Here is a 27,312-nt window from a genome sequence, read left to right as displayed (position 1 = left end):
TTCACTGCCTTAATATTTATAACAGTAGGTGTCAGTGACAAATTAACTGATAGAGCAAAGAACTATAAGCCACCCTCATAAATTTCGAACGTTTTAGTAACTGAAACGGGTATCACATGAGTTTGTCTTTCCAATTTTCATTACATGAATTTCATTCAGCTAATGCACACTACCGAATAAGTATTACAGGCCTAGAACTAGTCCCAAAGAGGTGAAGTTAAAGAAATAGGCAAAGAAAATATATTAGGAATGGGTGAAATTCCCTTACAAGCTCCGGAATTATTTAATGATGTTAGTGACACTGATCAGAGTGCAAGGAAATGTTAGAGGGTTTCCTACCGCTTGTAATTCGGACTGTGTGGATGGTTTTTGGGAAGCATAGACTTCAACAGCATTAGAGACGGACCAGAAACTGAATCAGAGAAGTGTGAGCAGCGACTCGGCGTGGTCTCGTTGAGTGAACCATCACGGGATTTGCCTAAAGTGGTTTAAGAAAACCCAGCTCAGGATTTGAGTCCATCACAACGAATTACAAGGTGAATGTTTTAATTATAACGTTACCTTGCTCAATTATTCTTTGTTTATTAGTTGTAAATCTCCCAGTTGTTGGTATGAGAAACGGAGCCTTAGTAGAGACTTTTTCACGTCAGAAGTGGAGGGACCCTGAGCCCATAATGTGCATGTTGTGTAAACATAAGCTTCTTCATAGACACAGTTCTCACACGCTCTGTTAGTATTAGTGTTAAATTGGTAACCCGTTACACGCATTCCATCGCTAGTGCAGAGTTGGTTATATAAATTTGTTAACGGAGGAGACTATCCTACAAACGATAAACCTCTAGCGATGTATCAGCAGAAAAATCAAGAACTGTACGGGAAGACCGCCCTGTAGAAGCCGCTGTGAGCGGACGTCTTTGGAAACAGCTGATCGTAGGGCACAGTGTCGAAAACGGCTTGCGCGTTCTGGCGGTACACTTCAGCCAGCCACTTTTCCAGTGTCGGCGTAATGTTGGGTTCCACTATGCTCGATGCGACGCTGTTGATGAACGTGTTACCGGCGTGCGCTGTAAACAGAGAAACAACAGTGTGAAACAGATCAGTCGCCACAAGGTGGTTGTCAGGATGTTGCCTTACAAGCAGTAAACGGATCACGACTTTTCTTATTTTAAAGTGCCACTCAGTTATTAAGAATACAGGAAAAATAAAGGTATGTGGTTTCACAAGTCTGGCAAAAATGCAGGAGAAACATCTTTCTTTCCTAATCAACTCACCGTATTTCTCGACATAGTTTCCTGTGATTGATAGACACTTGGTCCAGCGATCCCCCACCTTTTTCAACCCATTCAAAAATTAGTTTCTGTCAAACTCAAAATCAAATCCTAAAAAAAAAAAAAAAAACAAGTAGATCCCAACAGTACAAAGCCATTAGTGCTGATTACTGACGTAGTCTATTTTTCACGTAATTAAAACAACCGTTAAACTGAAACATCCATATGCGAAACTGATATCTGACTTGTGTCTGGCAGAAACAAACAGGAACATTCTTCCTCAGTCAGTGTTAGATGTGAAGAGTTTATATACTGCCGACATGGAGATTGATCACAGCCTACTCATGGCAAGAGTCAGGAGGAACAAAAATGCTAAAGAACCAATCTTAAAAGAAAAAAAATTAATTTAGAGTCATTATTGAGTCAAGAGACAAAAAGTTTATATCAGAAACGATTGGCAGAGAAAATTAAAGAAAAATCCCTTTATGCAGAGGAACAGGCTTGGGAGAAAATCAGAGAAAGTAATGAGACAGCATCTCAAGAAGCACTAAGGAGAAGCTTTATAAGGCAAAAAAAAAGGGAAATAAACAGAACACTATGGTTTCGCGAAGAGGTTAGGGGAAAAGAAGCAGAGATGTGCTTGGTTGAAATATAAACTCAAAACAGAAGAGTCTCATGAAGATTACAAAAGAGCTCCTAATGAGATAAAATCGTTTTAAATATGAACACTGGGAATTTTTTTCTAAAAATCTAAAACATGACTTCTTTAGGATGCAGAAACAAATCTGGAGAATAATACGACAGAAGACGAAAGAAATAAATGAAATTTTGAAACTAAACGACAAAACGAGGGATCATAGGTCAAATATTTAAAAGAGTTGTATAAAGGCAAAAAGTGATCAGAAAAAGAGCAGAGATCAGTGTAAAAGTATATGATAATGTAACTGTTTCACATGCAGAGGTAGGAAAGCTGTAAGTCTGTTAGAAACAGGAAATCTGCAGGGAGATTCCTAATCCTGATTCCTAATTCCTGATGAATTAATGAACTATGTAAGATATCCACTAATTGAAAGACTAACCAAGTTGGCTAAAAATGACAGAGCTGTTAATGAAATTCCAAACGAACGGAGAACTAGTATTGCAATTCTCTTGTACAAAATATAAGACAGGAAAGACGCATTCAAATGCAGTGGGGTAAATGCACTGAATACGATTCTTAAAGTCATAACAAAAACAACTGGAAATAAAGCAAAAAGAGGAGCAGTATGGTTTTAGATCCAGTAGGTGAGGCACAGATACAGTATTTGTTCTTAGACAGGTTGTAGAGAAGTCCATTGAATACAACAAACCAGCTTATCTTTGCTTTATTGATTTACAGAAGGCGTCCGATAGGATTCGGTTAACAGATGCAATAAACCGGCTCTCCAAACTGGGGATTTCTTCTAGCTTAATAAAAACAACTGAAGACATTTATTCCAACAACCATATCCAGGCAAAAACTGTTTCCAGGTTAACTACGTGCATAGAAGTAATAGTGGTATTAGACAAGGTGACTCTTTGAGTCCGCTATTTTTTAATATCGTCATGGGTGAGTTGACAAAGATGGTATTGGCCGCTAGTGCGTTTAAACGATATTATTTGGAAAAACAAACATATAGGAAAAGATTCAAAGGAGTGAATATACAAAACAATAGTGAGACCAATTGTGACGTACAGTTCTGAGACAAGATCGGACACATCAGAAACAAAAAGACTTTTGGAAAGCACGGAGATGAAAATTCTGCGAAGGATTAAAGGGAAGACATTGCGAGACAGAGAGAGAAGTGAAAACGTGAGAAAGGGATGTAAAGTTGAGTGCATTAATGAATCAGTGGGTACATACGAGAAAGCATGAATGGAACGAACACGTAGACAGTATGGATGAACGGAAGATCGTGAAAATCATAAGAAATAAATTACCAGCTGGTAGAAGAAGTATAGTCTCCCACAAGTCCAACCCCTCGTCCAAGTCTTAGGAGACGGGCAACGGCATGAAGTAGGGGTTGCCTGTAGGAGCTTGGTACAGTGGGGACTGTGTATGCCCTGTGACTACTACAGTAGATGTGAAGGTCCTACAGGAACCCTGAAAAGTGACGGCTAACAGGGCTCTGGAGAAGCTACGATAGACCCAGCAAGCCTATAAACAAACATTGACTGGAAAGGTGGAGGAGATGGAAGACATGATGGAAAGAAGGAAGTTAGACCTATTGGGGTTAGCTGAAATGAGATGGAAAGGAGAAGGAAGGAGAGAACTGAGGAAAGGCTACCAACTGTACTGGAGCGGAAATGAGGAGGGAAGGAGAAATGGAGTCGGAATAGTAATAAGAAATGGATTAAAAGAGGAAGTGAAGAGAATAAGTGATAGGATTATGAAGACCAAAATATCACTCAAGGGGGCGACCGTAGAGATAATACAAGTGCATGCGCCGTAGTTGGGTTGCACTTCCGAGGAGAAACAAGAGTTTGAAGAGGAAATGCAGAAGCAGATGGGAAGGAAGAATATGATAGAAATGGGAGATTTAAACGCAAACGTTGGAAGGGACAGACAAGACTGCGAAAGTGTGCTTGGACCAGAGGGTTGCGGCTGCCGAAATGAGGAAGGTGAAAGACTATTGGAGTTCTGTCAAAGGAATGGCTTGCTGGTTGGGAACTCTTGGTTCAGGAAAAGAGAGAGCCACAAGATCACGTGGTACACTCAAGACTTAAAGAGAAAGTTGATAGTTGACTACTTACTGTACGACAATGAGATGAATAGGAACATCATTGACACCACCAGAGGCCTTGGATAGCGACCACCGTCTGCTGGCAATGAACCTGAGAGGGACTAAGGATAATAAAGGGACAGAAAACCAGGAAAGCCGGCCGCTGTGGCTGAGCGGTACTAGGGGCTTCAGTCAAGAACCACGCGACTGATACGGTCGCAGGTTCGAATCCTGCCTCGGGCATGGATGTATGTGATGTCCTTAGATTAATTAGGTTTAAGTAGTTCTAAGTTCAAGGGGACTGATGACCTCATGACTGCTCAGAGCCATTTGAACCATTTTTAAAACCAGGAAAGACGTATAAGGGTATAGAAGTTGAAGGAGGAAGAAAGCATGCTACAGTACCTACAAGTAGTAAAGGAAAGCATTCCAAAGGAAGAACCAAAACCGGTAGAAAAGGAATGGGGTAGATTCAAGGGAACGTTAGTAAGTGCGGCGGAACCAATATGTGGGGAGGACAAGCAACAAAAAGAGATGGAAAGAAACACCCTGGTGGAATGATAAAACAAAGGCTATAGTACAGAAGAAGAATACAGCCTTTAGGGTATGATTCCAGAAGAGAACAGTAGAGACAAGAGAAGAGTATCAGGCAAGCAAGAAAAAAGCAAAAAGGGTGGTGGCGGAGGGAAGAAGAAAGTGGATGGAACAGTGGACCAGAATGATGGACGAGGATAGTGAAGCTTCAAAAAAGATTTTATATGCGATGATTAAAAGTAAGACTAAGAACGATACGACAGATTATACTCGAATGGTAAACAAAAGTGGACAAGATGTAGAGAATAAGGAGGAACTCAAGAATATGTGGAAGGAATATTTTGAAGAACTCCTGAACCCAAATGGAGACATGGATGAGGAGGAACAAGCCTAGGAGAAGAAAGAGGAGGAACAGCAAATCTAAAAAGAGAAGGAAGAGAAGTGGAAGAGGCATTGGGCAAGATGAAGGGAGGGAAGTCACCAGGTCTGGATGAGCTAGGTGTAGAGATGGTGAGGGCAGCAGGAGAGGTGGGGATACAATGGCTATATCGAGTAACGAAAATTGTGTGTAGACAGAAGATAATCCCAGAAACCGGAAGAAGGGAATAATTGTCCCGATCTTTAAGAAGGGGAATAGAAAAGAGTGCAAGAACGTTTGGGGGATAACATTGATGAGGAATAGAAAATCAACTGGAATCACTCAACAGAGGAAAGTCCACTGGACCTGACGGGATACCAATTCGATGCTACACAGAGTACGCGAAAGAACTTGCCCCCCCTTCTAACAGCCGTGTACCGCAAGTCTCTAGAGGAACGGAAGGTTCCAAATGATTGGAAAAGAGCACAGGTAGTCCCAGTCTTCAAGAAGGGTGGTCGATCAGATGCGCAAAACTATAGACCTATATCTCTGACGTCGATCTGTTGTAGAATTTTAGAACATGTTTTTTGCTCGAGTATCATGTCGTTTTTGGAAACCCAGAATCTACTATGTAGGAATCAACATGGATTCCGGAAACAGCGATCGTGTGAGACCCAACTCGCTTTATTTGTTCATGAGACCCAGAAAATATTAGATACAGGCTCCCAGTTAGATGCTATTTTTCTTGACTTCCGGAAGGCGTTCGATACAGTTTCGCACTGTCGCCTGATAAACAAAGTAAGAGCCTACGGAATATCAGACCAGCTGTGTGGCTGGATTGAAGAGTTTTTAGCAAACAGAACACAGCATGTTGTTATCAATGGAGAGACGTCTACAGACGTTAAAGTAACCTCTGGCGTGCCACAGGGGAGTGTTATGGGACCATTGCTTTTCACAATATATATAAATGACCTAGTAGATAGTGTCGGAAGTTCCATGCGGCTTTTCGCGGATGATGCTGTAGTATACAGAGAAGTTGCAGCATTAGAAAATTGTAGCAAAATGCAGGAAGATCTTAAGCGGATAGGCACTTGGTGCAGGGAGTGGCAACTGACCTTTAACATAGACAAATGTAATGTATTGCGAATACATAGAAAGAAGGATCATTTATTGTACGATTATATGATAGCAGAACAAACACTGGTAGGAGTTACTTCTGTAAAATATCTGGGAGTATGCGTGCGGAACGATTTGAAGTGGAATGATCATATAAAATTAATTGTTGGTAAGGCGGGTACCAGGTTGAGATTCATTGGGAGAGTCCTTAGAAAATGTAGTCCATCAACAAAGGAGGTGGCTTACAAAACACTCGTTCGACCTATACTTGAGTATTGCTCATCAGTGTGGGATCCGTACCAGATCGGGTTGACGGAGGAGATAGAGAAGATCCAAAGAAGAGCGGCGCGTTTCGTCACAGGGTTATTTGGTAACCTTGATAGCGTTACGGAGATGTTTAACAAACTCAAGTGGCAGACTCTGCAAGAGAGGCGCTCTGCATCGCGGTGTAGCTTGCTCGCCAGGTTTCGAGAGGGTGCGTTTCTGGATGACGTATCGAATATATTGCTTCCCCCTACTTATAACTCCCGAGGAGATCACGAATGTAAAATTAGAGAGATTAGAGCGCGCACGGAGGCATTCCGGCAGTCGTTCTTCCCGCGAACCGTACGCGACTGGAACAGGAAAGGGAGGTAATGACAGTGGCACGTAAAGTGCCCTCCGCCACACACCGTTGGGTGGCTCGCGGAGTATAAATGTAGATGTAGATGTAGATGTAGATTGTGCAAAGATTTTTGAGAAAATTTTGGAAGCACGAATTCGGGCAAAATTAGAAGGAAGAATGAGAGAAGAGCAATATGGCTTCAGAACAAGAAGGTCCACGGTGAATCTAATTTTTGCTGTAAGACAACTGAATTAACAGCAGTATGAATATGGAAAAGATCTATTCAAAAACGTTCAAAAGTGTGTGAATTTCTAAGGGACTAAACCGCTTAGATCATCGGTCCCTAGATTTACACACTACTTAAACTAACTTATGCCAAGAAGAACACATAGATCTATTAATGACGTTCCTGGACATTGAAAAAGCGTATGATAGTGTACGTAGAAGCCCTGGAGAACGGAGGAGTAGCAAAACAGATTATTTGGAGGGTACAGGAAATGTACCATGGAAGTGTGAGCTGTGTGAAAGTGGGAGGAGGGAGATCAGCTTGGATTGAACAGAAGAATGGCTTGAGGCAGGAGAGGGCACTTTCACCATCACTCTTCATTGTAGCGATGGATGATGTAATGAGTATAGTAACACAAGTAATTGGTGAAGGAAAGATGCAAGCTATGGTGTTGGCAGATGATCAGATGATTTGCGGGAATAAGGAGGAGGAAGTACAAGAGCAGTTGGACGTATGCGAACGAACAGTACAAGAATATCGGATGAAATTTAGTATAAGTAAGAGTGAGATGATTATCACAACTAGAAAGAAGGAGAGAGGAACAACGGGAAATACAAATGGTGGGGTACGATTGAGGAGAGTGGAGAGTTTCAAGTACCTAGGAAGCATGATACAGGAAGACGGAAAAAACGAGAGAGAAATAAACGAGCGGGAGAGAAAAGCAGAAGCATAACGGAAGAATGTCAGAAGCCTGATATGAAGCAAGGATGTACCTCAAATCAGTAAAAAAGTTATATACCAGTCATACTATGTCCCGATCCTGACATATGCATCAGAAACCTTGGTTATGAAAGGAAGAGAGAAAAGCAAAGTACAAGCTAGTGAGATGAAATTCTTGAGAAGCAGTATTGGAGTGACAAAGATAGACAGGGTAAGAAATGATATGATCAGAGAGATAATGAAGGTGGAACCATTACAGGGGGAGGTAGAGAAATCAAGGCTGAGATGGTATGGACACGTTAAGAGAATGGAGGAGAAGAGGATACCCAGGAGGATACGCGAGATGAAACTGGAAGGAAAGCGACCAAGGGGAAGGCCGAGAGACAGATGGCTGAAAGGAGTAGATGAATGTGTCCAGAAGAAAGGAGAAGACTGGACCAAGGTGAAGACTAAGAGATGGTGGCAAGACAGAAGACGATGGAGAGGCCTAGGTTCCATACAGACCTGGCCAGAGGCTGGAAACTGTCCAAGATGATGGTGATGAGAAGAAATGTTGACCGTCCAAGGAAAAGATGGAGCCCCAACATCAGGGTAGACTGAGGTGTACTGAAGTAAACAGGCTTTAGCGCAGAAAGATGGGAAGAAGAAGAAGGATAAATTTTATTGCGTAACCTACCTAGAGGCTGGTAGTCCCCGAAGAGGCCAGTGAGTTCGTACTGAGAGTCGCCTAAAACCAGCTCGACGTGGGTGGCGTCCAGTCTGAGGTACGGCCGCCCTCCCTCGCCGATCTCCAGGTGTCCAGAATACGTGACGTCGACGCCGCCACCATCTGAAATAAAATGTATAATGTCAGTTTCTTCCAGCCAAACAAAAAGATATGGAACGCACATTTTGGAAAAAGATGTCCATAGCCTTGAAATTACATTTGTGAGTCTTTAAAATGTTTCGTTTTTCTTCTGCTGACCGTATCGAAGACAGGTAATATAGAGTTTAAAATAGTAATGTAGCCTAGCCAGTAATGTATTCTAAGCCAATATAATCTTTTTTTTTTAATAATTACCAGCTCGAGGTTGGAGAGTAACAACATACTGAAATGACTTTCAAAATGTGCACCTACTCAGTAATTTTAAAAATTTGCTCTTCTCTTTGGTGTCTTCATTATTCTCACACTTGGGTCGTAGACTGATGAACGTTTCAGTTAAAAACGTTGAATTCAAGTTTTACCTATCGCCTAGGTAATTTCTCCTCAATACTGTAAGAGCTTCACGCATCATTAGACATTTACGTTTCTTTCATCTTCTAACGACTGTGTTACTTTCTGTTTGCTTTTACTGTAGTCTGTCTCTTACTTCACTCTTCATTTTACGTTGCTTTCTTTCATACACACAAGATACTTCATGATCTACATAATACAGCGTTTGGTAAATAATGCAATACAATTTTTTTCTCGGGCAGTGACGGTTGAGAAAAGGCGGAACAACTGTGGTACATCGTGGAATATTCCTGCTTCAGCTCCCATAATCACATGAAGTTCCGATAAATGACGACGCTATACGTAGCCTTCAAAATGGCGTCTGCAATCGATGTGCGTTCCGAACAGAGAACTGTCATAGAGTTTGTTTTGGCAAGAAACCAGAGCTTCGCAGATATTCATAGGGGCTTGCAGAATGTCTACGGAGATATGACAGAGAACGAAAGCACGGTGAGTCGTTGACCGAAGCGTCTGTTATCTACATCAACATCTACATTTATACTCCGCAAGCCACCTAACGGTGTGTGGCGGAGGGTACCTTTAGCACCTCTATCGGTTCTCCCTTCTATTCCAGTCTCGTATTGTTCGTAGAAAGAAAGATTGTCGGTATGCCTCTGTGTGGGCTCTAATCTCTCTGATTTTATCCTCATGATCTCTTCGCGAGATATACATAGGAGGGAGCAATATAGTGCTTGACTCCTCGGTCAAGGTATGTTCTCGAAACTTTAACAAAAGCCCGTACCGAGCTATTGAGCGTCTCTCTTGCAGAATCTTCGACTGGAGTTTATCTATCATATCCGTAACGCTTTCGCGACTACTAAATGATCCTGTAACGAAGCGCGCTACTCTCCTTTGGATCTTCTCTATCTCTTCTGTCGACCCTCTCTGGTACGGATCCCACACCGGTGAGCAGTATCCAAGCAGTGGGCGAACAAGTGTACTGTAACCTACTTCCTTTGTTTTCGGACTGCACTTCCTTAGGATTCTTCCAATGAATCTCAGTCTGGCATCTGCTTTACCGACGGTTAATTTTATATGGTCTTTCCATTTTAAATCACTCCTAATGCCTACTCCCAGATAATTTTTGGAAATAACTGCTTCCAGATGCTGACCTGCTATATTGTAGCTAAATGATAAAGGATTTTTCTTTCTCTGTATTCTCAGCATATTACACCTCTCTACATTGAGATTCAATTGCCATTCCCTGCACCATGCGTCAATTCGTTGCAGATCCTCCTGCAATTCAGTACAATTTTCCATTGTTACAACCTCTTGATATACTACAGCATCAGGAGCAAAAAGCCTCAGTGAACTTCCGATTTATCGATAAGGTCATTTATATATATTTTTAATAGCAACGGTCCTACGGCACTCCCCTGCGGCACACCTGAAATCACTCTTACTTCGGAAGACTTATCTCCATTGAGAATGACATGCTGCGTTCTGTTATCTACGAACTCTTCAATCCAGTCACACAATTGGTCTGGTAGTCCATATGCTCTTACACTGTTCATTAACCGACTGTGGGGAATTGTATCTAACGCCTTTCGAAAGTCAAGAAACACGTCATCTACCTGGGAACCCGTGTCTATGGCCGTCTGAGTCTCGTGACGAATAGCACGAGCTGGGTTTCACACGATCGTCTTTTTCGAAACCCATGCTGATTAATACAGAGTAGATTTCTGGTTTCCAGAAAAGTCATTATACTCGAACATAATACGTGTTCCAAAATTCTACAACTGATCGACGTTAAAGATATAGGTCTATAGTTCTGCACATCTGTTCGACGTCCCTTTTTGAAATCTGGGATGACCTGTGCCCTTTTCCAATCCTTTGGAACGCAACGCTCTTCTAGAGATCTACGGTACACCGCTGCAAGAAGGGGGGCGAGTTCCTTTGCGTACTCTCTGTAAAATGGAACTGGTATCCCATCAGTTCCAGCGGTCTTTCCCCTTTTGAGCGATTTTAATTTTTTCTCTACCCCTCTGTCGTCTATTTCGATATCTACCATTTTGTCATCTGTGTGACAATCTAGAGAAGGAACTACAGTGCATTCTTCCTCTGTGAAACAGCTTTGGAAAAAGACGTTTAGTATTTTGGCCTTTAGTTCGTCATCCTCTGTTTCAGGACTATTTTGGTCACAGGGTGTCTGGGCATTTTGTTTTGATCCACCTACCGCTTTGACATGAGACCAAAATTTCTTAGGTTTTCCTGCCAAGTCAGCACATAGAACTTTACTTTCGAATTCGTTGAACGCCTCTCGCATAGCCCTCCTCAGACTATATTTCGCTTAGCGTAATTTTTGTTTGTCTGCAAGGCTTTGGCTATATTTACGTTTGCCGTGAAGTTCCCCTTGATTCCTTAGCAGTTTTCTAACTCGGTTGCTGTACCACGGTGGCTCTCTTCCATCGTCGTAACAAGGCGGCGCAAACCTGTGCGACCTCCCGCGTGCCGGCCGGCCGGTCACACACACCTGTCACTCCTGCAGTGCTGGAACGTGCGGACACTCTCATTCGAGGTGACTGGCGGATCACACTCAGACTCGTCGCTGTACAGTGGATCTTCTGGTAGTGTGGCACACTGGTCCACTAGTTGGGGTACTCGAAGGAATGTGCCCGCTGGATTTCTCACTGCCTAACTGAATACCATAAAGGGCAACAAAAAGCATGTACACTCCTGGAAATTGAAATAAGAACACCGTGAATTCATTGTCCCAGGAAGGGGAAACTTTATTGACACATTCCTGGGGTCAGATACATCACATGATCACACTGACAGAACCACAGGCACATAGACACAGGCAACAGAGCATGCACAATATCGGCACTAGTACAGTACTTTTCGCAGCAATGCAGGCTGCTATTCTCCCATGGAGACGATCGTAGAGATGCTGGATGTAGTCCTGTGGAACGGCTTGCCATGCCATTTCCACCTGGCGCCTCAGTTGGACCAGCGTTCGTGCTGGACGTGCAGACCGCGTGAGACGACGCTTCATCCAGTCCCAAACATGCTCAATGGGGGACAGATCCGGAGATCTTGCTGGCCAGGGTAGTTGACTTACACCTTCTAGAGCACGTTGGGTGGCACGGGATACATGCGGACGTGCATTGTCCTGTTGGAACAGCAAGTTCCCTTGCCGGTCTAGGAATGGTAGAACGATGGGTTCGATGACGGTTTGGATGTACCGTGCACTATTCAGTGTCCCCTCGACGATCACCAGTGGTGTACGGCCAGTGTAGGAGATCGCTCCCCACACCATGATGCCGGGTGTTGGCCCTGTGTGCCTCGGTCGTATGCAGTCCTGATTGTGGCGCTCACCTGCACGGCGCCAAACACGCATACGACCATCATTGGCACCAAGGCAGAAGCGACTCTCATCGCTGAAGACGACACGTCTCCATTCGTCCCTCCATTCACGCCTGTCGCGACACCACTGGAGGCGGGCTGCACGATGTTGGGGCGTGAGCGGAAGACGGCCTAACGGTGTGCGGGACCGTAGCCCAGCTTCATGGAGACGGTTGCGAATGGTCCTCGCTGATACCCCAGGAGCAACAGTGTCCCTAATTTGCTGGGAAGTGGCGGTGCGGTCCCCTACGGCACTGCGCAGGATCCTACGGTCTTGTCGTGCATCCGTGCGTCACTGCGGTCCGGTCCCAGGTCGACGGGCACGTGCACCTTCCACCGACCACTGGCGACAACATCGATGTACTGTGGAGACCTCACGCCCCACGTGTTGAGCAATTCGGCGGTAGGTCCACCCGGCCTCCCGCATGCCCACTATACGCCCTCGCTCAAAGTCCGTCAACTGCACATACGGTTCACGTCCACGCTGTCGCGGCATGCTACCAGTGTTAAAGACTGCGATGGAGCTCCGTATGCCACGGCAAACTGGCTGACACTGACGGCGGCGGTGCACAAATGCTGCGCAGCTAGCGCCATTCGACGGCCAACGCCGCGGTTCCTGGTGTGTCCGCTGTGCCGTGCGTGTGATCATTGCTTGTACAGCCCTCTCGCAGTGTCCGGAGCAAGTATGGTGGGTCTGACACACCGGTGTCAATGTGTTCTTTTTTCCATTTCCAGGAGTGTATGTGAAGATGCTTGTGTGTTTCGCAACAGTACTTGGATGATGGTGAGGTTATTGATGCAGGAAGATGTTGGCTCAGACGTCGACCAGCAGAGCGGACGATGTGGCTGTATGGGGCTGTCCCATTAAGGTGGCGTAACGCCGTCGCATTGATCGGAGATTATGTTGAAGAATACGGTGCTGTTCCCAACAGAATCGAAAGACTGGGTAACGTGATGGTGTATTAGAATGCTGAATAAAACCGAATTGCTTAAAAACAAATACGTGTTGCATTAGTTACTGAACGGTCCTCATCCATCTCAAGTGTTGTGGACTGTCCTTTTTAATGTAATGGTGACGATGAGAACAACTATTTGTTGGATTACGTTAATACGTCTGCTGTAACATTCACTGGGCGTCCCTTCAACAACTTTCTGTGTACGAAGTAGTGAAAATTATTCACAACGTACTCATGACATAAGATTTAAGAGAAGAGTTACGGCTATTCTTTAGTTTACTAAGTGATTCACATATGCCAATCCTTTTCTAATTACGTTCATCACCCTTGTTATTACAGACTACAATCTATTTTTCTTCTTCTGTATCATAAACGTCCTGTCCTGTTACAACTCCGTATTGGTCAAGGGCAGTAGTTACGTGGGGATACTGAATCGTTGATTATCATTTTATTAAAATTAGCACAAAATTCTTCCAGAATGTGTTCTGGAAATTACAGTAGTCATAAAGATATACCAAATTCAGATAATCAAATCTGACTTATGTCAGCTCATAGAAAGTTACCGTTTCGCTGTCCCAGTTGTTCAGTGAATGACGGTGGTATTTCTGGGATAAGATATATGAAAATCTTTGAGAGGGCTTCTGCATCGCTGTCATTACTCTTTCCTCCCGCCTCACTCTTTTAGATTAAGTAGCCTACTTCACTTCCATAATTTTTCCCTTTTCTGCCGTGAGCAGATATTGTTCAATGAGGATACTCACTCATAGTAACCTTGAAGAGCCCAGTGCCTTCCAGAGGTATGCCGAGTATGCGGGCGGCCAGAGTGTATGTGCCTTCTAATGTGTTGGCGCCATCGATGTGGGTAACGACGCGGATGCGTTGGTTAATGGTATCCACACTAGAAAAGGAAACACAATGCTGTGAGAGGAACAATAGAGTAAAAAAGAGAAAGAGATGGGAAGCAAAGTGACTTCCACTAGTCAAATGTCTGACTGTCTGAAACAGATTTAAGTGTGGTGTCCGTTGTTTGCAATATTAATCACAGTCACAAACAACCTTGTACGCTAAATTCTGAATCTATTTTAAGGATTACAAATTAGAATCTATAGGACAGAACCGGAAGTTTTCTACTGCAAACTAATTGTAAAAGTTTCTGACAGCACAATATGGATGAAGTTAATGATAATTTAGCCAAGTCATAAACTTGCTTTCAAGAGAACTGTTAAGTGTTCCTGAGATTACCCAACAGAAAAGAGAGAGTGAGAGAGAATATCAGAGAGTGCGTCCCATATTTCGTGCATAATCTGCAATACTTGGAGAAACTTGTTGCATTGCATTTCGCCGTTAATATGATGTGTGCCTTAACTTAAGAATGCGGTTGTTCCAAACAACAGATACCGATCCTGTTAAACATGAACAACTGAAGCTACTACTTTCGTCGTGAGACGGTTCTGACCAATGTTCCTAAATACACTCCTGGAAATTGAAATAAGAACACCGTGAATTCATTGTCCCAGGAAGGGGAAACTTTATTGACACATTCCTGGGGTCAGATACATCACATGATCACACTGACAGAACCACAGGCACATAGACACAGGCAACAGAGCATGCACAATGTCGGCACTAGTACAGTGTATATCCACCTTTCGCAGCAATGCAGGCTGCTATTCTCCCATGGAGACGATCGTAGAGATGCTGGATGTAGTCCTGTGGAACGGCTTGCCATGCCATTTCCACCTGGCGCCTCAGTTGGACCAGCGTTCGTGCTGGACGTGCAGACCGCGTGAGACGACGCTTCATCCAGTCCCAAACATGCTCAATGGGGGACAGATCCGGAGATCTTGCTGGCCAGGGTAGTTGACTTACACCTTCTAGAGCACGTTGGGTGGCACGGGATACATGCGGACGTGCATTGTCCTGTTGGAACAGCAAGTTCCCTTGCCGGTCTAGGAATGGTAAAACGATGGGTTCGATGACGGTTTGGATGTATCGTGCACTATTCAGTGTCCCCTCGACGATCACCTGTGGTGTACGGCCAGTGTAGGAGATCGCTCCCCACACCATGATGCCGGGTGTTGGCCCTGTGTGCCTCGGTCGTATGCAGTCCTGATTGTGGCGCTCACCTGCACGGCGCCAAACACGCATACGACCATCATTGGCACCAAGGCAGAAGCGACTCTCATCGCTGAAGACGACACGTCTCCATTCGTCCCTCCATTCACGCCTGTCGCGACACCACTGGAGGCGGGCTGCACGATGTTGGGGCGTGAGCGGAAGACGGCCTAACGGTGTGCGGGACCGTAGCCCAGCTTCATGGAGACGGTTGCGAATGGTCCTCGCCGATACGCCAGGAGCAACAGTGTCCCTAATTTGCTGGGAAGTGGCGGTGCGGTCCCCTACGGCACTGCGTAGGATCCTACGGTCTTGGCGTGCATCCGTGCGTCGCTGCGGTCCGGTCCCAGGTCGACGGGCACGTGCACCTTCCGCCGACCACTGGCGACAACATCGATGTACTGTGGAGACCTCACGCCCCACGTGTTGAGCAATTCGGCGGTACGTCCACCCGGCCTCCCGCATGCCCACTATACGCCCTCGCTCAAAGTCCGTCAACTGCACATACGGTTCACGTCCACGCTGTCGCGGCATGCTACCAGTGTTAAAGACTGCGATGGAGCTCCGTATGCCACGGCAAACTGGCTGACACTGACGGCGGCGGTGCACAAATGCTGCGCTGCTAGCGCCATTCGACGGCCAACACCGCGGTTCCTGGTGTGTCCGCTGTGCCGTGCGTGTGATCATTGCTTGTACAGCCCTCTCGCAGTGTCCGGAGCAAGTATGGTGGGTCTGACACACCGGTGTCAATGTGTTCTTTTTTCCATTTCCAGGAGTGTATTTGGGGACCTAGTTTGTAGGGCAGTTTCCAGGAGTGTATGTGCATCATATGGCGCTAGTACGGCCACTATGAGGATGGAAATCAGATTTGTTTCAAATACACGCTGCAACTCTCGTGAACGTTATAGTTATATAATATTGGACGTGGCAATTTTATGCTAGTCACGAATGCTTTTAAGGCGACAAAGACACCATTATCAGCACCTCACACAGTTTAAACAGATGCAACGTGGAAAACCGACACCTGTAGAAGTTCAGCGTGTGCTTCTTCCACCAGCTGAATAATATCTTCTAGTTCATGCACACTCTCTTCTACAACTCAGCAAATGACATACGTCTGGTCCTTCGTACTGCTCCAGTCTCACGTAGATTTGTACAAACACGAGTAAACACTCTTGACTTCCGGTTTTTGCGGTTGGGAAATCGTCCACCGTAATCTTTACAAGCAGGAGTAGCGCATCCTTTACAAAACCCGTACATAAATACCATATCGTCTTTCCTCGGGGATTGTAAATATGTGCGGCATGTTGAAACGATGAAACAGAATTAGCTAAGAATTACTATTATTATCACAGGTGCAACATTCAACAGTGCAAAGTGAAGCACAGGTCTAAATTCAACATCAAAACAAAAATGGCATTTCCTAAAACACCCTATAGCACCCAGAGCACCAACAAGCCACATGAAATCTTACCACTGTAACCAGCTTTATCTCTGTAACCAACACGAAGTTGCGCACACATAAGATGTAATGTTTTATTCTGTTGGGCCTACACTACCGCCAACTAAATTATTTTCCGTTCATCATTAAACAACTTGTATATTGACACATATGTATGTACAAATGTGTAACCAAACACATCATAGTATTTTGATTATAGGTGTAATGGTATTCTTAGACTCTACTGGTTGGCCAAGAATTCGCGAATCTGGATGAACTACCTGGTTCTCCGAATTCTCTTCGGTGAGATGACTACCTTATCCGTTTCCTTATTGCCCTCTGTGATAGTACTGTAGATAAATGGAGGACATGCACTTTTCGAAAGTTACGATTTACCCTCCAGGTAACGTGATTCGCTAGTTATCTGTACTTAGGAAACCTTGTGTTACTCAGCGATTAAAGATAAATGATGTGCACTGAGGCGGCAAAGTCAAGAGATACCTCCTGGTATCGTGTAGAACCTGATTTTGTCCGGCGTGGTGCACCAACTCTACGTGCCAGGGACTCAAGAAATCGTCGGGAGTCCCCTGCAGAAATAATCAGCCATGCTGCCTTCATAGCCGCTCAAAATCGCGAAAGTGTTGCCGTTCCAGGACTGACTTCTCGATTATGTCCCATCAGCATCCTATGAGATTCATGTCGGGCGATATTGCTCTAATTGTCCAAAATACACTCCTGGAAATTGAAATAAGAACACCGTGAATTCATTGTCCCAGGAAGGGGAAACTTTATTGACACATTCCTGGGGTCAGATACATCACATGATCACACTGACAGAACCACAGGCACATAGACACAGGCAACAGAGCATGCACAATGTCGGCACTAGTACACTGTATATCCACCTTTCGCAGCAATGCAGGCTGCTATTCTCCCATGGAGACGATCGTAGAGATGCTGGATGTAGTCCTGTGGAACGGCTTGCCATGTCATTTCCACCTGGCGCCTCAGTTGGACCAGCGTTCGTGCTGGACGTGCAGACCGCGTGAGACGACGCTTCATCCAGTCCCAAACATGCTCAATGGGGGACAGATCCGGAGATCTTGCTGGCCAGGGTAGTTGACTTACACCTTCTAGAGCACGTTGGGTGGCACGGGATACATGCGGACGTGCATTGTCCTGTTGGAACAGCAAGTTCCCTTGCCGGTCTAGGAATGGTAGAACGATGGGTTCGATGACGGTTTGGATGTACCGTGCACTATTCAGTGTCCCCTCGACGATCACCAGTGGTGTACGGCCAGTGTAGGAGATCGCTCCCCACACCATGATGCCGGGTGTTGGCCCTGTGTGCCTCGGTCGTATGCAGTCCTGATTGTGGCGCTCACCTGCACGGCGCCAAACACGCATACGACCATCATTGGCACCAAGGCAGAAGCGACTCTCATCGCTGAAGACGACACGTCTCCATTCGTCCCTCCATTCACGCCTGTCGCGACACCACTGGAGGCGGGCTGCACGATGTTGGGGCGTGAGCGGAAGACGGCCTAACGGTGTGCGGGACCGTAGCCCAGCTTCATGGAGACGGTTGCGAATGGTCCTCGCCGATACGCCAGGAGCAACAGTGTCCCTAATTTGCTGGGAAGTGGCGGTGCGGTCCCCTACGGCACTGCGTAGGATCCTACGGTCTTGGCGTGCATCCGTGCGTCGCTGCGGTCCGGTCCCAGGTCGACGGGCACGTGCACCTTCCGCCGACCACTGGCGACAACATCGATGTACTGTGGAGACCTCACGCCCCACGTGTCGAGCAATTCGGCGGTACGTCCACCCAGCCTCCCGCATGCCCACTATACGCCCTCGCTCAAAGTCCGTCAACTGCAGATACGGTTCACGTCCACGCTGTCGCGGCATGCTACCAGTGTTAAAGACTGCGATGGAGCTCCGTATGCCACGGCAAACTGGCTGACACTGACGGCGGCGGTGCACAAATTCTGCGCAGCTAGCGCCATTCGACGGCCAACACCGCGGTTCCTGGTGTGTCCGCTGTGCCGTGCGTGTGATCATTGCTTGTACAGCCCTCTCGCAGTGTCCGGAGCAAGTATGGTGGGTCTGACACACCGGTGTCAATGTGTTCTTTTTTCCATTTCCAGGAGTGTATTCTTCAAAGCAATCACGATCAATTGTGGCCCAGTGACATGGCGCACTGTCATCCATAAAAATTCCATCGTTATTTGGGAACATGAAATCCATGAATGACTGAAAATGATCTCAAAGTAGCGGAACATAACCATTTCCGGCTAAGGGTCGGTTGTGTTGGACCAGAGGATCAATTTATTCCACGTGAACACAGCCCACACCATTAGGGAGCCACCACCAGCTCGCACACAGCTTTGTAGACAACTCGAGTCCACGGCTTGGTGGGATCTGCGCCAGACTCGAACCCTACCATCAGCTTTTACCAACTGAAAACGGGACTCATGTGACCGGGCCACGGTTTTCCAGTACGGTCACGAGCCCAAGAGGACGCTCGGGAGAGTGCTGACCCACAGGCCACCGTCTCCTTTTCGCTAATGCGGCAGTCCATGCCCAAAACCGGCGGCCTCGATCAGGCCATACCATTGGGATCCGTGTTCGGTCACTCCTTAGTAACCTCGAGTGTTTGCCTCTTCCATCTGCTTTTCAGGTCCACCAACATACATCACCTTGGTGTATTCGTCGGCCGCAGCTTCGGCTGGACCTCTCACAATGGCAAAAGGATTCAGTTCCTCCTGCAGTCTTGCGCCGCCAATTTCTTGCTCTCCTCGACGCATCCCGCGACTCGGAGGTTATCTATACAGATGGCTCGATGGTTGATGGCCGTGTGGGGTACGCTTACGCTCATGCGGACTATGTAGACCAGCGCTCCTTGCCGGACGGCTGCAGTGTTTACACCGCAGAGCTAACAGCCATTTTTCGTGCCCTTGAGCGCATTCGTACCAGCGCTGGCAAGTCTTTTGTCATTTTTCAGTGACTCTCTCAGTAGTCTACAGGCTCTTGACCAGTGCTACCCACGCCATCCCATTGTCGTTGCCATCCAGGAGTCCGTTCATGCTCTTGCACAGCGTGGACGTTCAATGGTGTTCATATGGATCCCGGGACACGTTGGAATAGCGTGAAACGAACACGCCGACAAGTTAGCTAAAGAAGCCACCCGCAAACTGCCGTTGGAGATCGGCCTCCCGGCAACTGATCTCCGATCGGTGTTACGCCGTCGGGTCTTTGGGATGTGGGCAGACGAATGGCGCACTCTGTCTGTACCCAACAAGCTGCGGCGTGTAAAGGAGACCACGACCGTGTGGGGTTCCTCCATGTGGGCCTCTCGCAGGGATTCTGTTATTCTCTGTAGGCTCCGCATTGGTCACTCTTGGCTGACGCATGGTCATCTGCTGCGTCGAGAGGACCCCCCTCATTGTCGCTGTGGTGCAACCATGACGGTGGCCCATCTGTTGTTGGGATGTCCTCTTTTAACCGCTCTCAGGCGTGCATTTAATCTCCAGGGTGATTTATCATCTGTTTTAGGTGACAATGTCTCTCTGGCAGATCGGGTTTTAAGTTTTATTCGCGCAAGCGGCTTTTATAGGTCCATTTAATTTTATTACATCACCCTCTTTTGTGCTGTATCTTTTACTTTGTTTTGTGTTGTAATTCGACTCCACCCTAATCTTTTAGGCTGGACGTTTTAACGTGTTGCAGAGTGGCTGGATCATCCTATTATTTTCGTGATCAGCCAGCCACAGTCCTCTGTTGTGCAGTTTTAATTCCTTCTGCCTTTGTTCTCTATGTAGTTTTTGTTGCTGTGCTCCGTTTTCCGTGTTGTCTTACCATTGACCATGGGGCTTTTCTTCCCCCGGAATTTTTATTTTAGTACTTCGCCTGACTGGTGGATGGTTTCACTGTGCTCTGTGTTTTTATGAAGCAAGGGACCGACGACCTTTGCAGTTTGGTCCCTTTAATCTTTAAACCAACCAACCCACAGGCCCCCCCTCCATATCCGCGTCCAGTGACGCCTGTGGGCTGAATATGACACGGCGGCCGGTCAGTACCGTTGGACCTTCATGGCCTGTTCAGGAGGAGTTAAGTTGTAGCTGCTTGTCTGTTAGCGCTGACAACTCAACGGAAACGCCGCTGCTGTCGGTAATTGAGTAAAGGCCTCGGGCCACTGCATTGTCTGTGATGAAAGATAAAGCCTGAAGTTTGTTATTCTCGACGCACACTTGACACAGTGGGACTAGGAATATTGAATTCGCTAACGATTTTCGAAATGTAATGTCTCAGGCGTGTAGCTCCAACTACCACTCCACATTCAAGGCCTGTTAATTTCCATCTTGCGGTCATACGACGGTGGAAACTGTGGTGTCACCGCCAGACACCACACTTGCTAGATGGTAGCTTTTAAATCGGCCGCGGTCCGCTAGTATACGACGGACCCGCGTGTCGCCACTGTCAGTGATTGCTGACCGAGCGCCGCCACACGGCAAGTCTAGTGAGACGTACTAGTACTCGCCCCAGTTGTACAGCCGACTTGCTAGCGAAGCTACATTGAAAAATACGCTCTCATTTGCCGAGACGATAGTTAGCATAGCCTTCAGCTACGTCATTTGCTACGACCTAGCAAGGCGCCATAGCATTTGATAATTAATATTGTGAAGCCTGTACAGTAACGAGAGATGTACAACAATAATGGATTAAAGTTAAGTATTCCAGCAACTACGTTCTTTTCTTACTAGACTCAACTACTTTACTGTTCCAGACCTCACGCCAGTCTGCGTGAGCTTAACGCGTGCTTTTCGGCACCCTCGCATAGTGACTTGGCTGTCTTGCCAAGTCACAACAGAAACCTTTTCACTTGAATCAACTGATTACAAATGCCAACTCCGCCAATGCAATGCCCTGTTGTAGCTTGTGTACGCTATACGGCCGCCATCTGAATAAGCTGATCAGCCAAAACTTTATGACCTTATCTTAGAGCTGGTATGCCGACCTTGAGCAAGCATAACAGCGGCGAAACGTCATGATATGGATGTAATGATGTCTCGGTTGGTCGCTGGAGGGAGTTGGCACCACATCTGCGCACACAAATCACCTAATTCTCGTAAATTCCAGGTAGGCAATGAGCTTTGAACCCATGTGCAGTCGCAGCACAGATGTGTTCGATCGGGTTCAGATCTGACGAATTGGGAGACCAGCACATTATGTGGAACTCGCCACGGTGTTTCTCGATCCACTCCACCACACTGTTGGCCTTATGACATGTTGCACTATCTTGTCGAAAAATGCCTCTGGCCTCAGGAAACATGATAACCATGAAGGGGTCTACGTGGTCTGCTGGACGATACTAATTGACCGTCATGGTTCCTTGCACGAGCTCCACTGTATCTCCGAATACCCACCTCAAAGTTTCCCAGATCGGCCTCCCAGCTCGAGATCAGCTGTTGGTGTTGCGCCGTAAGGTGCTTGGGATGTGGGCTGCTGAGTGGCGTGGCCTGACATCCCCGAATAAACTGCGGGCTGGAGACGACCGATGTGTGGCGCTCGTCCCTGCGGGCTTCTCGCAGGGACTCAGTTATCCTGTGTCGGCTCCGCATCGGCCATACATACCTGACGCACGGCCATCTTTTGCGTCAGGAGGATCCCCCCCTGTGTCGGTGTGGGTCCCGGCTGACGGTCGACCACATTTTATTGGAGTGTCCCCGACTGCGCACCCTCCGGCAGTCCTTTAATCTCCCGGGCACTTTGCCTTTGGTTTTAAGCGACAATGCCTCCGTGGCTGATGACGTCTTACATTTTATCCGTGGTAGTCCTTTTTACGGTTCCCTTTAGGGAGGTCCTGCTCCTTTCCCTTTGTGTGTCTCTTGTCCTCGAGTCTCTCATATTTGGTTGCAGCTTTTAGTGTGTAGTCGGTTGGTTGACTCTTTCCCTTTTTTGTCGTCGTGGTCAGTCAACCAGTCTCCGACCATCTTCTTTTCTTCTGTTTCTTTTTGTCTGGTGTTCATCTGTACTCTTCGTGTCTGTAGTGTTCGTTACCACATTTGTGTTCTTTTAGGGCGTGGGGGGAGTCTCCTTCCCCTTGGGGTTTTACCTGCTTCGTGCATTTGTGTCTCGCCTGTTTTTGGAATGGGGGACTGATGACCTTAGCTGTTTAGTCCCCCTTAAACATCCCAACAACCACCACCACCACCCAGAGCATAATGGAGCCACCGCCAAATTGCCTGTGTCCGGCAGTATAGGTGTCAAGGAGCACTTACCCTGGAAGACGACGGATACGCCCTCTCCCATGGCACGATGAAGAAGGTATCGGGATTCGTCGGACCATTCGACACTCTGCCAGCGCGCCAGCGTCCAGTTTCGATGGTCACGTGCCCATTTCAATTGTAGATGCCGATGTCGTGGTGTTAACATTGGCACATGCAAGGGTCGACGGCTGCCGAGGCCCATAGTTAGGAGTGTTCGGTGCACTCTGTGTTCAGACTCACTTGTGCTTTACCCAGCGTTAAATCTGGTGTTAGTTCCGCCACAGCTCGCCGCCTGTCCTGTCTTACCAGTCTTCCCAGCCCGCGACGTCCGACACCTGTAATGAGGGGTGGCCGGCCAGCCCCAAGACGTCTCCACGTGGTTTCACTTTGGTTTCGCCACGTGTTGAAGACACTCACCACAGCACTCCTAGAGCGCCCGACAAGTCGTGCAGTTCCAGAAATGCTCGTGCCGAGCCTCCAGGCCATCATAACCTGCCTACACACGGGCAGCACGCTCACTGGAACCTCATGCACTGTGCGTTCGTCTGACTGACAGACATCCCTCACCAGGTGGTGTTGTTATCGCCTAGACTGGCTTATGTCGACAGTGGGTCTGAGGTCATACAGTTCTTCTTGATGAGGGTATGTGCACATCGCTGTCCCGTGACTTTCGTCACTTCAGTGTAAATTATGTTGCCAACTGTGGATAGAAATTGTGCAGTGCAGAGCGACAAAGTTAAGCTGTCACATTTGAGCCCATAAGGAAGTGAACATTAGAGAAATGGGTCAATCATCCTTTCGTGAATCTTCGTACATACAAAGTGGACCTGCTGTACAGATAAAGCGCTTCACCGTAAGATCAACATTCTCATGAGCATGCACACGTTCTACTATCTTAAACTCGGCGAATATGGGCTTTAGGCCCTTATTGTTCTCACCGCCTCAGTTCATCAGTTCCAAAATAATTATTGGCCTGTGCAGGAGCCAAGATGGGTATCCACCCCAATCTTGGTGTGAAAGCTTATTACGAGCCAGATCCATCTCGAGAAAGCAGTCCTTCATGTGGAGCCTATAGTGCTGCTCGCGCCATGTCGAGCATGAAAGACCCTTTCCAATGGTGGACAAGCAACAGCACTGTATGCCGGTGTGCATAGGGTCTGCAGTGTTTTATGGGTCTGTCTCACCGTGAGGAGTCATCTCCTGAAGTCGCGGCTCACTAGCCTCAGTGCAAAAATCTCGATGTGGGGCTGCTTCTAAAGGCACCAGTGGCCACCCGACTTCCTTTTGGTGCACCACGCCGAACATTTTTAAATAATAAGGTCGTGCAGACCAATATTCCTTGCACCCAAAATGAAACCGAGATTGCACGAATACCCAGTGAGCTGTACCAGGCGAGCGCGGTCTACTTCCCATAAATGATGACTAAGAAATTTTAAAGAACTCAGTGCTTTCAGGGACAGCCTCTTCACTTCCTTAAGGTGTGGCAGCAGTGTAAGTTGAGAGTCAAATGTGGCCCCTTAAATCCTCAACTGTAAATCACCAGAGTTTAAAACAGAAGATGAAAGATTAAAAGGGAAACACACTGACTACTCGGTGGACAAACTGAAACCGACCTTCAGTGTCAGTTCCTCCAAACGTCGAGCAGTCAGTTGCAACTGACGACTTTTTACTGCAAGCCTCGAGGTAGAATAAAATGCATAGGCATCGTCAACAAACGAATATCACTCTACCAGATATTTAACTACTACGTGATACTACACTCCTGGAAATTGAAATAAGAACACCGTGAATTCATTGTCCCAGGAAGGGGAAACTTTATTGACACATTCCTGGGGTCAGATACATCACATGATCACACTGACAGAACCACAGGCACATAGACACAGGCAACAGAGCATGCACAATGTCGGCACTAGTACACTGTATATCCACCTTTCGCAGCAATGCAGGCTGCTATTCTCCCATGGAGACGATCGTAGAGATGCTGGATGTAGTCCTGTGGAACGGCTTGCCATGCCATTTCCACCTGGCGCCTCAGTTGGACCAGCGTTCGTGCTGGACGTGCAGACCGCGTGACACGACGCTTCATCCAGTCCCAAACATGCTCAATGGGGGACAGATCCGGAGATCTTGCTGGCCAGGGTAGTTGACTTACACCTTCTAGAGCACGTTGGGTGGCACGGGATACATGCGGACGTGCATTGTCCTGTTGGAACAGCAAGTTCCCTTGCCGGTCTAGGAATGGTAGAACGATGGGTTCGATGACGGTTTGGATGTACCGTGCACTATTCAGTGTCCCCTCGACGATCACCAGTGGTGTACGGCCAGTGTAGGAGATCGCTCCCCACACCATGATGCCGGGTGTTGGCCCTGTGTGCCTCGGTCGTATGCAGTCCTGGTTGTGGCGCTCACCTGCACGGCGCCAAACACACATACGACCATCATTGGCACCAAGGCAGAAGCGACTCTCATCGCTGAAGACGACACGTCTCCATTCGTCCCTCCATTCACGCCTGTCGCGACACCACTGGAGGCGGGCTGCACGATGTTGGGGCGTGAGCGGAAGACGGCCTAACGGTGTGCGGGACCGTAGCCCAGCTTCATGGAGACGGTTGCGAATGGTCCTCGCCGATACGCCAGGAGCAACAGTGTCCCTAATTTGCTGGGAAGTGGCGGTGCGGTCCCCTACGGCACTGCGTAGCATCCTACGGTCTTGGCGTGCATCCGTGCGTCGCTGCGGTCCGGTCCCAGGTCGACGGGCACGTGCACCTTCCGCCGACCACTGGCGACAACATCGATGTACTGTGGAGACCTCACGCCCCACGTGTTGAGCAATTCGGCGGTACGTCCACCCAGCCTCCCGCATGCCCACTATACGCCCTCGCTCAAAGTCCGTCAGCTGCACATACGGTTCACGTCCACGCTGTCGCGGCATGCTACCAGTGTTAAAGACTGCGATGGAGCTCCGTATGCCACGGCAAACTGGCTAACACTGACGGCGGCGGTGCACAAATGCTGCGCAGCTAGCGCCATTCGACGGCCAACACCGCGGTTCCTGGTGTGTCCGCTGTGCCGTGCGTGTGATCATTGCTTGTACATCCCTCTCGCAGTGTCCGGAGCAAGTATGGTGGGTCTGACACACCGGTGTCAATGTGTTCTTTTTTCCATTTCCATACTACCGCACTACTAATAGCAGTGGCAAAGACAGTAAAACCTAAAACAATATCTCGAGGGACACAGTTAACCTGGTCAAAGCGGTCAGAGAGGACAACGCCATCATGATACCTAAAGAAACGGGCTGAGACTAAGGATCGTACAAAGATAGGAATCGAAAACCTCGTTCACACCGAACTGCCCAACAAACTAGGTCCCCAAATAGCATAGTAGGCCTTCCAGATGTCAAAAAATATACGGATTAGGAAATGACGTCGCCTTGAAAACTTTTGGGTCAGGTTACCAACGGTGGAGTGACTTCAGCTGAACTCACACCGAAAGTGACTAAAGAATTGTATGGATTCTAAGGCCCAGACAACCTGGCGGTTCTCCAGCATCTCTAAGCAAGTGAGGGAAGCTGCCGACGTCACACGTCTGGAATGTCAGAAAATGGTTCAAATGGCTCTAAGCACTATGGGACTTAACATCTTATGTCAGCAGATCCCTAGACTTAGAACTACTTAAACCTAACTAACCTAAGGACATCACACACATCCATGCCTGAGGCAGGATTCGAACCTGCGACTGTAGTAGTCGCACGGTTCCGGACTGAAGCACCTTGAACCGCTCGGCCACAACGGCCGGCAAAACTTGTCTCTCGCCAGGAGTCTTCGCGACTGACCTGAAGCAAAAATGCGGTTAGCAAGAGCAACAGGATTTCAATCACGATTTTTTAAACGGGCTTGGGTCCAATTTAACCTTTTCCTGTCAAGTAGGTTGTCCGGATCTTGACACATAAATACATAGATCAGCGTTAAAAGGACTTTACTCCTACCAGTCCTTGAACAACACCAAGCCTTCAGTCTTTTCATGCAGTGTCACTAGAAGCTGATTCCAGGACTTAAGTTCTTTTAACACAGAATGAAAGCGATTACACAGGGAAATAAAAGTCTAATCTCTGACCACAAATATAATGGAGAAGAAGCTGAATTTCTCTTCTTTTTTTTATTATTCATCATTATTTCACAGTTTTAGCATGGTTGACTTAGGTGAAATGGTAGTCGCCTACGAACACAATGGGAAGGTAATGAGACTTACTGAAGGCCATCCACGATGGAGCGTCCCAGTCCGGTGTAGCGGCCGTTGTCCAGGCGGAATGCGACGTCCAGCCCTCTGGAGTTGGAGCGCCACGTCAAGGGAGGCAGCTGATCCAT

The 27,312-nt window shown here is 47.2% G+C and overlaps 1 protein-coding gene across 1 annotated transcript; it reads right to left on the bottom strand.

The window, feature by feature from the left end:
- Positions 1 to 861: 861 nt before the first annotated feature.
- Positions 862 to 27,312, bottom strand: LOC126092908 (putative beta-carotene-binding protein). Its single transcript, XM_049908638.1, has 4 exons — positions 27,197 to 27,312; positions 13,882 to 14,018; positions 8,244 to 8,396; positions 862 to 1,064 (listed from the first exon to the last, which is right to left on the bottom strand). Exons 1-4 carry the CDS (start codon positions 27,310 to 27,312, stop codon positions 862 to 864), a joined length of 609 nt encoding a protein of 202 aa, XP_049764595.1.

This window comes from Schistocerca cancellata, chromosome 7 (genome assembly GCF_023864275.1).
Source record: "Schistocerca cancellata isolate TAMUIC-IGC-003103 chromosome 7, iqSchCanc2.1, whole genome shotgun sequence".
NCBI lineage: Eukaryota > Metazoa > Arthropoda > Insecta > Orthoptera > Acrididae > Schistocerca > Schistocerca cancellata.
The sequence above is the reverse complement of the archived record's forward strand: the minus strand, read 5'-3'. Positions and strand labels throughout refer to the sequence as shown.

Bases quoted from the DNA above. Each gene is read 5' to 3' on its own strand.
- LOC126092908 (XM_049908638.1), bottom strand. From the start codon at position 27,312: ATGGATCAGCTGCCTCCCTTGACGTGGCGCTCCAACTCCAGAGGGCTG. The intron at 14,019-27,196 runs GTAAGTCTCATT...TTCCTTTTCTAG, and splicing joins TCCATCGTGGATGGCCTTCA to TGTGGATACCATTAACCAAC. The intron at 8,397-13,881 runs GTGAGTATCCTC...ATTTTATTTCAG, and splicing joins GCTCTTCAAGGTTACTATGA to ATGGTGGCGGCGTCGACGTC.